Below are 14880 nucleotides of genomic sequence, written 5' to 3' on the forward strand. Positions count from 1 at the left end.
ACCTGTTGTTTAACACTTAGTGCTGATTTTTAATGCAAAGTAAGAAATTACTTAAATTCCCAGTTCAGATCCAGATCAGAATAATCCAAAAGTTCCTGAAAACTCTCAAGTCCAACCTAAAGTCTCTTAATGGAAAACACTGTTTACGAGCCCAAAGTCCTGAAGTGTTTTTAAAATATGAGCATAAATTATTACTTTGTGTGAAAGAATTAGTTTTTGGGTGTATTTTTATTGCTAAAACACACAATCATCTCATAATCATTTGAAAAAATTAAATAAGCCATTAAGAGAATTTGAACTACTTCCCATTAGGGCATATTAATAAATTATTCCTTTACTGACAAACCACAGGATACTTGACCCAAAATGCACATTTTATTGATGAGAAAAAGAACCAGTGAGGCCTTAACAGTAATTGTGTGCAGTAACAGCAAATGTCCTCATGATAAGCTGTTGGTGTGCAGAATGACTTTACATTTAAATTACCGTTTGAAAAAAACTGATTGCACAGTAACAACACTGTCATTCAGAAATCTCAAATCTCAGTCTCTTCAAGGTGCATATGCCTACATGTCTTTTTCCCCCAAAGGCCCTTAGTGATCAAGGATCCGCAGGTTTCCTGAGACGATCTTGTTCTCCAGCATCGCTCCTGCTGGAATATCTATCCGGTCACCATGATTAGCAATGATGATGACAGTTCCCTATTGAAAGCAAATTATTTGATGAAGAAGCGATAATCTGGTATTGTGATATTCTTTAAAATGTCTTTTCACAAAAATTTGAGTATTTCAGTTTCCTTGTTGGGGTTGGATTAAAAGAGGAAAAAAAGCTTCTTTTTTTTTTTTTCTTCACTAACAGTTTCCTACACATTTTCTGTATGCAGTGATTAAATACTGGATATTCAGTGATATTGCATGGATGTAAAATGTCTCTAGGACCATTACAACATGCCCACAAAGATTCTTTTAAATTTACATGCGCATAGTGCAAGACCACTATTTAGCAAATTCTCCTAAACAATGACTCCCTGACAATTATGTTGACAGAGTTTTGATGATGACTGAGTTTCTACAAAGAGATGCTGCTGAATTTTTTTTTTTAACGCTATTAAATCCACTAAGTCAGACTTTGCTGACTGAAAATGAGCTTACCCGCACAACATGGCAGCACTCACGTGATATCTGAGTTCAGGTTAGAGTAAGAAGAAGTAAGAAGTATGGATTATGTCTGTTTGTATAACCACCAAGTAAAGTGACTTGGAGCACTGGCTCAGCTTCTTCATCTGTAAGACTGAAAATCTCTCATTTGTTCTTAGAAAATGTAAAGTCCTCTTTCACTGATACGTCTGATGTAAGATCAGATGTATGCATCTTTAAAAGGTGTTTACCTTCAGAGAGACGTTCTTTCCAAAGGTGACGTCTCCAGACACGGTGAGGTGATCAAGCTCCAACATGTCTGGGATGCTTTCAAACCGGGCCAGAAACTCCTGAACCTGTAGAACAAACAACACATGAAGCTGCAGGGATCTTGCAGCACTGATTCTGCAGCCACCTCTGCCATTCCAACACTGTAAACTGCAGCAGGAATAACAGGAGTACATACCAACAAGCTGCATCTTTTTTATTTTCTGAATTGGATATTCTGTCAGGTCGTGTAGTTGCAGAGCATCAAATAGTTCTACTGAACATTATTCTCCACTTTAACAACTACTGATACTTTAATTTTTCTCCTCCCTCAAGTTGGGTTGCATTTTCCTGTTCAGCTCAGATCTATAGTATGTAATTGTATAGATAAAAAATTAATCAACCCCTACACATTTAATTAGGCAAACCATGCAGTATTTTCAAATAAAGTTCAAGATAAATAAAAAAAAAACTAAATAGGAGTCTTAGACTATTCTGTTATCATCAGAAAATTAATTTGTTTTCTGTGCCAAAGACAGATCAATAAGTGACCGTGATGACAGAAGCAGTCTGTGGGTAGTTGCAGACCTTAGTGAAAGAGCTGCCCAGTTTAACGTGCGGCGTAGTTGGGAACTCTCTCTTCTTGCTCATGGTGAGTGAGCCAGCGTCCAGGCTGTACAGGTTCGACATCACAAGCAGCAGGTCAGACGATGTCTTCACTGGCAGGAAGCGGCTGCGGGGGACGTTCACACCCATGGCATTTTTGAAGCTCTTGATGGCAGCACCCACGGCTGTCTCCAGCTGTATTACATTTAGACCACCGTCCAATGTCTGCAAAAAGGTTGTGTGGTTTATTTAAGAGTGGAGAGGCTGCTACAGAAGGTCTTTAACCAAATCAACAAACGACTGAAACTGCTGCTTATGGAGTGTGACTTCAGGGTAATGTAAACTCCAAATTCAAATTAATTTCTGAGGACTCATAGTTGTGCCGTCAACTGACTGGAATTCATTTATCAGAAGTGTATTAAACAAGCACGGCCTATTTTTTCTGTAAGCTTTTTTAGTTTCATTAAAACAATCAGGAAATTATGGACATGGAAAATTAAATACAGTCACTTTTGCACAGAGAGCTCAAGGCCTTCTAGAGTAAAAAATTATGTGAAATATTCCGGAAGACAGCATTTGCTACCTTTGGGTTGACGATGATCTCCATTTCCATGTTGTTCTTCTCCTGCAGCCTCTTGATGGCGGGCAAAGAGATCCATAGATTGTTGGTGTTGAAGATCTTGAACTTGGTGACGGACTTGAACTCGTCGACATGGGCCTTAGGAACCTGAGCGATCTCCAACAGCCTCAGGTGGTCCTCATACTGGATCAGAGTTCCACCCTGCAGAGGAGAAGAAGGGAGCACTGAAAAAGGCTAAGCAGAACCTCCCCCCATCTGCATGACATCACCACACAGCTGCAGGGAAAGCAGGGTGAACTGCACTCACCTTTACGTCAGCTCTAGTCTTGTCAGTGACCTCCATGATGAACTCGCACCGCTTGTCTGCCGGCTGGCTCATCAGGTGCTGGAGGATGAAGAGGTCGACTGTGGCTCCCAAGTTGTCAATGTTGGATACAAAGATGTACTCTCTCCCTTCTGCAATGAGTTTGTCCAGCAGCCCAGAGTTGTCAAAGCTGGCATAGATGTCACCGTGACCTGGTGGGTACCAGGCCTCTGCATTCTCGCCACTTGTTCCCATGCTCTTGGCGATTGGCAGCAGAGACTCCTTGTTGATCCTCGGATACCTGCATGAAAACAAAAAACAGTCACTCATTTAGCATGCAAGTTTTTGGGTAAATAACCAAATTTGTTTTTCTTCCAGAAATGAAGAAAGATCAGATGGAGCATCAAACAGTTCACACTTGAGGATATTTAGGCACTTGAGTGGAAGCCTACTGACTCTGTTTGCAGGTCAGTGTACTTACATCTTAAATAACCTTTCTGCCTTGTAAAGTTGAAATGATTAAATTAAAGGTTAAAAAAAATAATAAAAAGATTGCAAAACATAAAAACATAAGCCGAGAGAAAACATTTAATATGATTGCTGAACCTGCTCTGGTTGAAGGTGTGGATGTTAACGCGGTGGTGTGTGTATTTCTGCAGGATCTTCTTTGTGTCTTCATCAGTGTTGAAGGAGTTCATGAGAACGAGAGGCACGTCTGCGTTAAATGTTTTGTTCAGATGCTGAAAAACAGTGGAGGAAACATTAAAACACTGTTCTTCAGAGGTACCACAGTGCAGAGCTCCATGTTTTTTTGTGCATTCGTACCTCAATCTGCTGCACAGTTAAGTCCAGGAAGGTATTCTCATTACGGACGCTGATCAGGCTCTTGGGGCCCTTGCAGCCCATGCTGGTTCCCAAACCTCCGTTCAGTTTGACCACTACAAGCTTATTGAGGCAGGCTGTGATGTTGTCAGGGAGACCCTTTGCCTTGATTTTCTCATAGGGCTGGATCTGATGTGACAGTAGAGCAAGGACACACCGCACATTACTCCAGGTTCTTCACTGTAAAGCTCATGTCCAATAGATATACCTCATATGCAAAGTGAACTAAATTGTGAGCAAAGACCACAGCAAAGACCACCTGACCACAAAGACTTCTTTATAGTATTTCTGCAACAACTGAATCAAGAATGACATAGTAGTGCTTGCACATAAGTGTGTTCGGTGGATATATGTTTAGACTATTTCAGAGATGATTTGTCAAATCTATGTGACTATGGGAAATTTGGAGTGCAGATGAGACCAAAGTAAAACTTTTCAGATCTGGTTTGGACTGTGCAGTGCTTCAGACAAAAACTGAAACACTCAACTGTGGACCCGAAGAACTACTGTTACTAATAATACCAAAATTAATACCCGTAATACATAATGTACTTTAAATTATACTAATCTCAAAGTGAAACAGACAAAAAGAAAAGAAAAAAAAGTGGAAGCAAAATATTTTAATCATACAAACAAATGAAGAGAAAAAACTAGGTGAGAGACAAAGAATTAAAAACTAAGAGCATATTGTCAAACAAGAGATACAGACTGAAATCACTGTTGCAGCCACAATCCTACTTCCAACATATTTATTGTGCAGCAGGTTTAAGACTTGATCTAATCCCAAATATAGAGAAGATGTTGTTGGTCGGTGGAAAGTGGAATGGTTTAGCTGTGAAATTTGATATTTCACACATCACCGTCTTTCCTATAGTTACATTGTACTTGTGATTTCTACCAGAGCTGAATCTGTTCCTGGATAAAAATATTTGAAAGCCTTTAGTTTCAGATAAAAAAAAATTAAAAATCAGAAATGTTGAAATCATAAAGAAAAGAGAAATAAGATAATCTCTGCGTTTAGCTCTGCATTGAGGAAATTACTAGATTGCAAAAGCAAATTGAAAAAAATCACATAAAAATTGAAAACAATAATATAAATACTATAAGACAAGAAGAGTAAAATAAATAACAGTATTGCCACAAAAAAACACTATGATTTATTAAGTAAAATGTGCATTTGCCGCAACATTGACTGATCATTGATATAGGTCTTTTTCTATTTCTATTATATAACAGGAGGCAAAGCAGTTGAAGTTAGTGTTTATATTATATTTAAATCAAATGAAGTTAGGGGAAGGGGCCAGTGTTTACTATAACACACTTGTTCAAATATGTGAATAAAGCAGATTTGGTTTTTAATGGTTTGAAAACAAACAAAAAAATACAGATGACGTGTTAAATGTTAACCAAGATGTCAGCTCAGGACTGACAGGGACAGTAAAACTGCAGGAAAACACATGCACGCACACACACACACAAAAGATAAAGAGTTAAAGTCAAACTGAGCAAAGTTGAGTTAAGTTTAATTTTCGGAGTAGAAAAGTAAGTCGAGTAAGTAAAGAGGAACGACTCCTGGTCAAAAAGAAATATAACATGAATGCAGAATGCAGCGACACATGGGTACTGTTGTTAAGTCAGTGTCAGGTTACATTTATTTTCTTTTATTTGAAGTTTGTGTTTCCACAATTTAACGGTGAATTTCACCAAAGACTGGAATCCTCAGTCAACTACACTGCACGAGAGTGCCCTGATTGGTCCATGAGAGCAGTTTTGGGACGGACGATCCTCTGGCCAGCAGCATATGACACACAGAAAGGCTGTGTATTTACGGACACTGTGTATGTCAGTATGTAAGTATCCCACAACAGCAGTGACTTTTTGTGTATATAAAATGTGTTCATCTACCTCCTGACCACACTGCAGCAGCAGTCTCTTTGTAATGGCTTTCCTTTTCATGTTTTCTGATATAATCTCTGACAGCATGTAAAACTAAATCAAACAAAGTTTGTGAAGACTTTTTAAATTCTTTAAAATTTAGAATCTCTGAAATTCCTTAGAGTGCTAAGAATAAAACCTCAGGAATCTGCACAATTACATGGCCCAGGATAGATCTTTTTCTGTCACATGAGTAAAATGACCTCTTAAGAAAAGTTATAGTTTATTATAGAAGAGTAAAACTAAGCTGTGAGATGGAGGAACAATAGCACACTTAATCTTTCTCTTATGGAAACACTTAATGTTGCCTGATGCCATTTAAGCAATGACTTCTTTGTTGGTCTCAACTTCACTGACACGCAGGAACCTGAGGGATAAATGTCACATGACAGCTAACAGCAAGTTTAGCAGCTGTGACTCAAGCTATCAATAATCACACTGTCAGCTGGAGCTTGACAGCAGGTCAGGGTCAAAATTAAATCAGTTCACGGTTCACAAACATCATGTAAACATGGAACACATAACCATGCTGGTTTTACCTGCATATTAAAGTAATGAGTTTTTCCATTCACACAAATTAATTCCTCAGGGAAATGCTCTGTGATAGTTTCATGAAGATAATACATTTAAAGAACCAGCCAACATATTTTGTCAACATGTGGCACCTGCCTAACACAGGAAGTGGTGTCACTGCTATTAAAATAGAAAATATATAAACAAAGGAGCTGATTTACTCTTTGATTGAGTCAAATGTAATATAGGTCGGTTCTGGGTTGTCACCCTTCTTGTTTTTTTGTTTTTTTTGTGAGAATAGTGGTGTGGCCACTTCTTTATGTTAACTCCATTTATAATAAAAGCTTATTACTTTTACCATACTGTTCTGTTTGATTTCCTTCATTCTTCCTGGCTATATACATTGTTGCTCCCCACCCTCTCCCCTAGACCTTAACATTGGGGAAATAACATCTTTGAAGAGCCTTCTTAAACATGGGAATGTCTTGCAGGGTCAAGTGACTATCAACAGCAGTTGGATGTGGAACAGGGTGGGTACGGTTGTAGTTTGAGATTGGGTGGATATGTACACAAACGGGTGCCCAGTAGTGTCCCACAAGAGACAAATGTCAGCGTCTGTCTGGCTTCACCAATCTTAAGCAAGGCTTTTGAATGCTATGGCGGTCAGACTATTCTTAGTTGCAACCTTCACTCAGCTGGGTATTTTGGGAGCAGTGGGGGAGGGAATGTGTGGGGAAGAAGTGTATGTGTGAGAAGTCACCATGCTGATAAATAATTGATGTTAGACAGTGTGTTCTCTGTCCACTTATCTGGTTACATTAGTTTGTTTTTGAAGCATGACCCTCATGCTCATCCTCTTGCTGTTGAATAATTTTAAGTAACAGTCACATTTTGGGAAATATACTGAAGCAAGACAAAAGGCTTTGCCTTGTTCAGTGCAGGTGGAACAAACTGTTAAACACACTCTACTGAAAGTTGACAAAAAGTTGATTTCCATGTTTTCTGATAGCTGGATTTTACTAACATAGCAACTCAAACCAAAAATCCATCATCACTTAATCTTTAACATCAGTATAACTATCACTAAATCTAATAAAAAACAAGATACAATGTGTCTGGGGTAAATAGAAGAGGCTTTTTTAAAATACTTTTTCAGTTTTTCTACACCTTTCTTAGACAGCAGACAGTAGAAATGCGACATGAAAGAGAGCTCTAAGCTCTCCTGACCCAAGTTCAGTTTCAAATAGAGCCAAAAACAATGCATTAAACACATGTATATAACAGAGTCATGTGATCTTATCTAAAAAAAATTAAATGGTTAACATGTACCTCTGATTTTAAGATTTAGTTTACATTAAAACCAAATGTGAGGTAATCTGCAGAAAAGCCATCTGAGGGGGCGGGGCGCAGGAGGTAGAGCAAATCATGGTCTAATCATGCAGTTAATTCTTCCTGTCTCGATGTGGAAGTGCCATTAGGTAAGTCCTCAAGCCCACTTTCCATCTTTGCTTGTGTTTCAGTGAGATGCAGATTGTTACACCTTCAGATGAGAGCTCCATTTAAATCCAGCCATTTACAGCAAACATATTTATCTGTGCTGTATCTAAGGCAGCATTTGTTTATTCCTGCATAATCTTGTGATGATACAGACTCGCCACAGAAGAGCTGACATAGAGTCTGCTTGGATTCACTAAAATACCAAATATGATGACACGGAAACCTGTGGACACCTCCAGCTATATAACAACCAAGAACTGCAAGCCCTCATAAGGCTGAAGAAAATTTGGACCTTACACAGCAAAAGTCTTAAGATTATAGCGACTGGGTGAATGCTTGAAGACTTTTATAAGTAAAAAGTATGCAATAACACATATGGAAGGACTATGGATAAATTATCATTTTCTTAATGTGCTCAACAACTAATGCAGGAAAAGAAAATATGGAGCTCTAGTCTCTATTCTGAGGTAGAATTAGTTTATTTCTGTCTACCTTCTCAGCAGCTGGTTATTAAAGCTTCTGTAGATCTACAACTGCCTTTAGAAAAAAATTACTTGTGTATAGCATAAATAAAAACAGAATCCCATGATTTGGTAATAATTTAAAGCGCACTGTCTATCTAGTTTGACCTGGGTAAAAGACAACATATTCAATGCTTAAAGGTTTCCTTTTCAACTTGATACCAGCTACACATTTAAAAAAGAAACCTGGCAATGGGCAACGAAAGTGACTGTAAAGTTGTGTAAATGTATTACATAATATCCCCAACACTCTCACGACATCTTTATAATATTTTCAATAAATGTAAGGTTTAAATAATTCTAAAATCATTACATTTTCCTATAATTTACATTTTTCACAAGGTCTCCACTTTTTGGGGAAAAGACTTGTTCAACACTGCAGCCTGTTGTTATGTGCAGTCAGTTAGACTTCTGTTGCTCTGATGCCTGAACCGGGCTTCAGTGACGTTTAATAGCAGCATAGAGCATAGCAAGATGAAACCCAGTCAGACTGCGGTATCTGGCCTTACCGAGTCCTCGGGTGGCCGGTTGATCTTGACCCAGTCAACTGCAGGACCTTTAACCTGCAGAAATCTATGGAAGAGCTTCTTGAATCCATCAAAATCCTTTCTGGTGATCTGAAATGGAACAAATTCAACATTACTGTGGGCTGCCAGAAAAATTAAGTAGTAAACCAAAGCAGTATGTATCAAAAACAATAACTCAGCCAAGCGATTAATAAACTCATAGACATATACACCATAAGTATCAGTGGTCAGACAGTGGTCAAATTATTCTATGACAGGTAAAATATCACTAATGGAGAATATTTGTATGTTGATATCTGGAAGGATCTCCCAGAGCTTAAAGGACGAAGTTGCTATATTCCGTGTGTTCTGTTTTGCATAACTGTGACCTCGCTTTTGACTGTCTGGCCTCGGTGCCATATCAATTGGTTCTAATGAAAACACAATCACTTCAAAACAAACACATTTTAAACATAAAGAAATTGTGTATTTATTTGGAGACTATTTTCCATGGTGAATTGAGCCACATCTGGTGCTCTCATGAGTATTTTGGCAGGGAAGACAGTGTATGTTGAGCAGAGTCTAAACAAACTACAATGTGCATGTGTGTGTGCTTATGATAATGATGAAGCATGTCATTCAGTGTGACACTGTGGCTAAATTATGTGTTTCAATAGTCATTGGACTTAAATAGAGTTTCTCAGCATTGAGAGTTAGCTTATACTATTTATGGGATGTATTTATTGTTGATGTTGGCTTTATTATGGGATTGTTGGCATTGTTAGAAAAAATTAAAGTATTTTCATCAATATGGCATAATGAATCATCATATTAAATTGGAGAGACTTTACTTTCTCTTTAATGTGCCTTTTATTGTGAACTGTCATTACATGAATAAACTGGATTAAAGTCAATGAAACACTCACAGACATCTAAATAAGTTTTTGATTTGTTGCATTCAGGCTTTAATTCAACTGTTTGCTGGAGCTAAAGTATATCTAAAAGAAATACTTTGCATTCACATTAACTGCAGCAGTCAGCAAGCATATGTGTACATGTGTGTTACTGTGCAGGACCTAAGGGTTGTTAACCCCAAAATGGCTAAAACTTTCCAAATTGAATCTGTGCTGTGTGTTCAGACGACCTAATGGACCCTCTTTATTAAATTCTGCAAATATTTGCTCAGAACACATAAGAGATAGATGAAACCATGACACTTATTGCACTGTGTGCCACATTGACTCATTGGCTTAAAAAAAAAATCAAAAAAGTCTCAGAATTTCCACTGTGAGTGGACAGATAATAGCTGCAGTATGTGGTGAGGGGGTTGTTACTGAGTTCAGAGACCACATTAGTCCAAGTGGAAGATTATTTCTAAGCCACATGGTAAAACAGCTGGATAAGGGATGCTTGCAGAGAGAGTGTTTTCTACTGAAGTAAACTTAACTGGTAAATTCTGTGTGCATTAGTGATACACTTTACACCACTCAGATCCTTCCAAACTGAATATAGAAAAGTCAATGAAATTTAAAAAAATTAAGCAGTTCTTACAAAAAGCTACTGACTTGTGTTACCAGAATAACAACCTGTCAATCACATATCCAAATGTTTCAATCTTGTGCCTGAAATATTATTAAGTGACAATTTTACAGAAGAGAAAAATAGAATAGCTGAATAAAGATGAAAAATGACCAATCCAACGAGAACTTATTTCCCCTTCATTTATTCTGTCCTGCAAATTTTCAGCTATGACCTGAGACTGTCAAAGAGTCCCTGGAGATGACTGGATATCATCTCACCTCTGCTTCTGCTTTGTTGGCTGTAGCAAGCAGGGTCTCCAGCTCCCGGTACATCGACTCTTCGTGCTGCTGACAGAGCTTCTCCTGGAACTCTGTCATCACTCCTCTGGTTAAATCTGCAAATAAACAGATCTTCATTATAATTTCTTCACAGACAGTCAAATGGCTGTGTTGTAATGAGTTTTAGGTCATAGAGACAACTGTGGAGGACATTAAGAGCCCTCTACTGACATATGTGCTTACATTCATGCTGCCAACATGACTTGGTATCTGGTTGCAATAATTTTGTCGTACTTTAAACAGAAATTAGAATGTCATGGCAGTTTTTCAAGTAAAGCCCAGGGTTAAAGCCCAGGTCTACTGTCAGTCTGTAAGTTATATATAAAAAAAATTAAATAAAAACCTTGTTTTTATTGTACGATAAAGATAATGTCTTAGGCATGACAGTTATAGGTGCATAAGACGAAGATTTATGCTTCTATTTTCTGCATCTCTCATAAGAGTTTCAATTCATACGGGATTAAGCAAGGACACCAGAAGGCTTCCAAAGCAATAGAATAGGTTCTCATATTAGTTTCTCACATCAAGTAAAAGTCTTTGTGACAGTGATGGAGTTTAGGATTGAGTCAAATAGGGACAGTCATACATGGAATACTCAGGAAATGGCTCAGTGACTACATACACTAACTAGAAAGGCACTTATTTAAAAAAGAAAAGAAAAGAAAGAAAAAAAGAAAAGCTGTTTTATTAAACACTTCTACCAAAAAGTAAACTTACCCGCTACAGTTAGAGACATTTTACCACAGTCTGTTTAAAGGACAAGATCGGTTTAAAAAAAAGAGAAAAGAAAGATTCAATTTGCAGAGGGGATGCAGCTGGCAGTTTTTGGTGGCAGGCGTGGAAGCTCACAGTGAGCATGAAATTGTTAAAAAGTAAAAAATGTTTCCAAAGAAAAACCCAGTCAGCTTCTGTCACAGAACAACACACGTACTCCTCATCCTCAGCACAGAGGAGGATCAGGAATCCGCAGCTCCGACCCTGAGCTCAACACAGGGCCAGCCCACAGAAACACACCAATCACACACAACTAGAGTGACATTATGTATAGGGTGGGACTGTCACTGCCCTGCCTAGCCTGCAACTCACATAGCTTTTAGCTGTTTATACTTCAAGATTGGATTTTTCAAAACACCACAAGAAACACTGGTCACTTACTAGTGAAACAAAAAAAAAAAAATCAAGTTTATTGATCAAAACCTTTTGTATATAAAACTTATAATTGACTAAGCCTGTTACAGTGTTTCTAGAAAATTTGGCAAATTAACTTCATTAAAGCTATCAATCACAACATTTAGGCGTATTTAATAAGTAACAATTTGACATTTGTATGGTTTGTAGTCGAGGGCTGCATTGGAATCATAGCGCCCGCTCCCGCGAGCGGTATGAACTTTGTAGTGGGCGGGAGCGGGCGGCTAAAAAGAAAACACAGCGGGATCGGGATGTAGCCTAGCGACAGAATGTCAAAAAATGATGTGGAAAGGAAGCTCAAATAAGATATTTACAGCACAAAGACAAAGCAAGGCAAGTCTGACATTTTGAGAAGTTTCTCAATTGTCCATGAGTCTCTTTATTAATAGCCTATAAAATTACGTGTTTTCTCCTGCGGGACGGGAGAAGACACCAAAATCAATACATTTTTATTATTGTGCGGGCATAAATTCCAAAGTTTTGCGGATGCGGGCGAGAGTGGACATACACATTGCGGGAGCGGGCGGGTGTGTAACATACACGTTGCGGGTGCAGGCGGTAATGGTCAGAAATTCAGCGGGAGCGGGATGAAGAAAACAGTCCCGGGCAGGGCGCTAGTTTTCAGTATGTGTTTGTCAGTATTGTCAAATATAGTGAGCAACAATTTACACTAAACTAAAGTAAAATAACTCATCTATTTGTTGATCACACAAACATCTGGTAGTTTGAGGTGAAAACATCTTCTTATCCAATGTTTAACTAGGAAGCAACTCCGTAAGGTTTAAATTCTTCTTATAAAAAAAAGCACCAGATTATCTCCGTTGCAAGGATTTGCTGCATTATTTTTTTTGGACCGGTTGACAGCAAACCACTTTTTTGTCGTCATTTAGAATGCCGTTGACAGAAATAATGAAAGTAATCAACTGCAACCTTAATTATAGAAGGTCCCGTCATCTTTTAATGTCGAAATATATGTTGTGTTGTGTGTTTGTGGGAAACTTGCAGATGTAGAACTGATTTACAAACTTTCAGATGTAGAACTGATTTACATGTAGAAACCAGCAGTTTTAATTGAATATTTTGTAAGTTCTACATGTTTCCCCCTCCATTATTTCAATCTAGATTAATCTCAAAATAGAGATTTTGCTCAGGTTAATTTCAGGATGACAGCATTTTGCTGCTTAAATAAAAAAAAAATGAATGGGGCACTGATATTGATTTAGGTATAAAAGAAAAATTGGAAAATTCTGCTTATGTGTGGAGACTGAGCCCAATATATTTAAAATGTACTTTGGTTTAGAAATGTGAACAGGATATCTCAAGATGGACCCTCAACAGGACACTTCAGAGTCAGCAAGAGTTGGAGATGAAGGTGTTTTAAAGACAGGTGAATCCACCTGGCTGTGAGCTAAAGACTGTACTGAGATTATATAAATTACTGGTTCCAAATCACCCAAACCGCACTTTAAATTAAGTTGTTAATAAGTTTTGCTTAATTACTTAATACATTTTACCCAATATAATCAGTTATATAATTTAGGTTACCTTTGTTTTTTAAGCGTGTCTAAACCGGCATTCAAGCTCATATAGGGAACTATTACATGCTTTGTTGTGATAAACAACCTACACACACACGAATTAGGTTGCAGCAGCCGCATGCCAGCAGATCAGACATGCTTCCGTGCTTTTGAATTTAAGTTACATTTCTCCAAAACGGCAAACGACAGTTGTTTATCAACGAACTTGCGTGCACATCCAACCACAACTTTGCCTCATGAAGCTCTTACCCACCTGAACAAACTGTCAAAGTAACGGAACAGCCTCGAAAATACACCGAGGACAACACGGAAACCCTAAGACGGGGCAGTGAACCTTTACACCCAAATGGCTCAATAATAACACGAAAATGTCTAGTTATAAAGCATAAACTCAATTTAACTTCATCCCGCTCCTCTCAGCGTCAGGACGACTGTCAACCTAGCCTGTTGCTTGCCGTTTTTGGTCCAACGGCTTTGTAGGGTAAGTGACGTAACGGCAGGAACTGTGTAGAGAAAGCGGTTATTGGTCGAGAATGCTCGTCAATCAGATGGAGTTGCCTTATTGTCCTTCCCACTAATGATGGGAATTTCGGCTCTTTTAAGTGAGCCGGTTCATTTGGCTCAGCTCATCTAGAAAAGCTCCCAAATGGCTCTCCATTTTACCACTTGTACTTTTTAGAATTCAGCCAAATTTAGCACTGTTTTGACTTGTGATTTGTATTTTAACACAAACATCACTTAAATTTCAATAAATTGCTGTAGCCAATTGCATTTACAGTTGTAAAATCCCTTCTAACTCTCTAACTTATGTATTTAGCAGACGCTTTTATCCAAAGCGATTTACAGGTAGGCTAAGGGGGTCTTGCCTAAGGACCCCTACTGGAGGTAATACCTTTCATGCAGGGGATCTGAACCCAGGTCTCCCACATGGAAGGTGGCAATCATACCACTGATACCACTACGCTATCCAACTAGCTTGAAAAACCACTCTGCTACACAAAGCAGATATAAAATGCCTATAAAAACCTAAACATAGAAAGCTATTGACACAACTGTCAAAATGCACCCAAATACTCCTTCTTTTTCTGTTGTTACCCATCTTTGCACCACACTCCTCTGTCTCTTTCAGCGTGTCTCTCAGCAATGTTACCCCCGCCCCTCCCTGCTTGAAGGTATGATCTTTGTCAATCCTCACATGAATGGTTGCACAGCATGCACGTGACAGCCGTAGCCAACGTCCGCAGTGCCCGCAGGTACTTTTCTGAACGCAAAAAGTAAAAAAAAAAAAAACAAAAAAAAAAACAATGGGAGGCGACTCAAGAGCCGGTTCTTTGAACCGGATCGTTCGCAACTGAGCTGTTCAACCCGTCCCCCTTTTTCCCAGAGTGAAGCCTTTAATCTTCTCTGGAAGAAGCTCACAAACCCAGCCGTGACTGCAAGAGTGTTTTTTGTCTTTTTTTTTTGTCTTATACGAACATTAACTGGAGTAGGTTCAAATTTTTTAATTTAAGTGGCTGTCGTTGATTTTTGTCGCTGCATTTCACTTTA

General features: G+C 38.4%; 1 protein-coding gene across 2 annotated transcripts; it reads right to left on the reverse strand.

Moving 5' to 3' along the window:
* Nucleotides 1–209: 209 nt before the first annotated feature.
* LOC140304763 (UTP--glucose-1-phosphate uridylyltransferase-like) lies at nt 210–13606 on the reverse strand. Of its 2 annotated transcripts, none has more exons than XM_072383530.1 (10): nt 13586–13606; nt 10547–10662; nt 8751–8858; nt 3719–3904; nt 3500–3633; nt 2897–3194; nt 2593–2790; nt 1992–2234; nt 1388–1492; nt 210–701 (listed from the first exon to the last, which is right to left on the reverse strand). In XM_072383530.1, the coding sequence occupies exons 2-10, from the start codon at nt 10643–10645 to the stop codon at nt 594–596; spliced, it is 1479 nt and encodes a 492-aa protein (XP_072239631.1). In that variant the 5' UTR covers nt 10646–10662; nt 13586–13606; the 3' UTR covers nt 210–593. The 2 variants fall into 2 exon arrangements, with proteins under 2 accessions (XP_072239631.1, XP_072239630.1); XM_072383529.1 differs by lacking the exon at nt 13586–13606 and adding an exon at nt 11324–11566.
* Between the last annotated feature and the right edge of the window lie 1274 nt (nt 13607–14880).

The sequence above is a fragment of the Leuresthes tenuis genome, unplaced genomic scaffold, assembly GCF_036924035.1.
Source record: "Leuresthes tenuis unplaced genomic scaffold, fLeuTen1.0.hap1 SCAF_4, whole genome shotgun sequence".
Taxonomy (NCBI): Eukaryota; Metazoa; Chordata; class Actinopteri; order Atheriniformes; family Atherinopsidae; genus Leuresthes; species Leuresthes tenuis.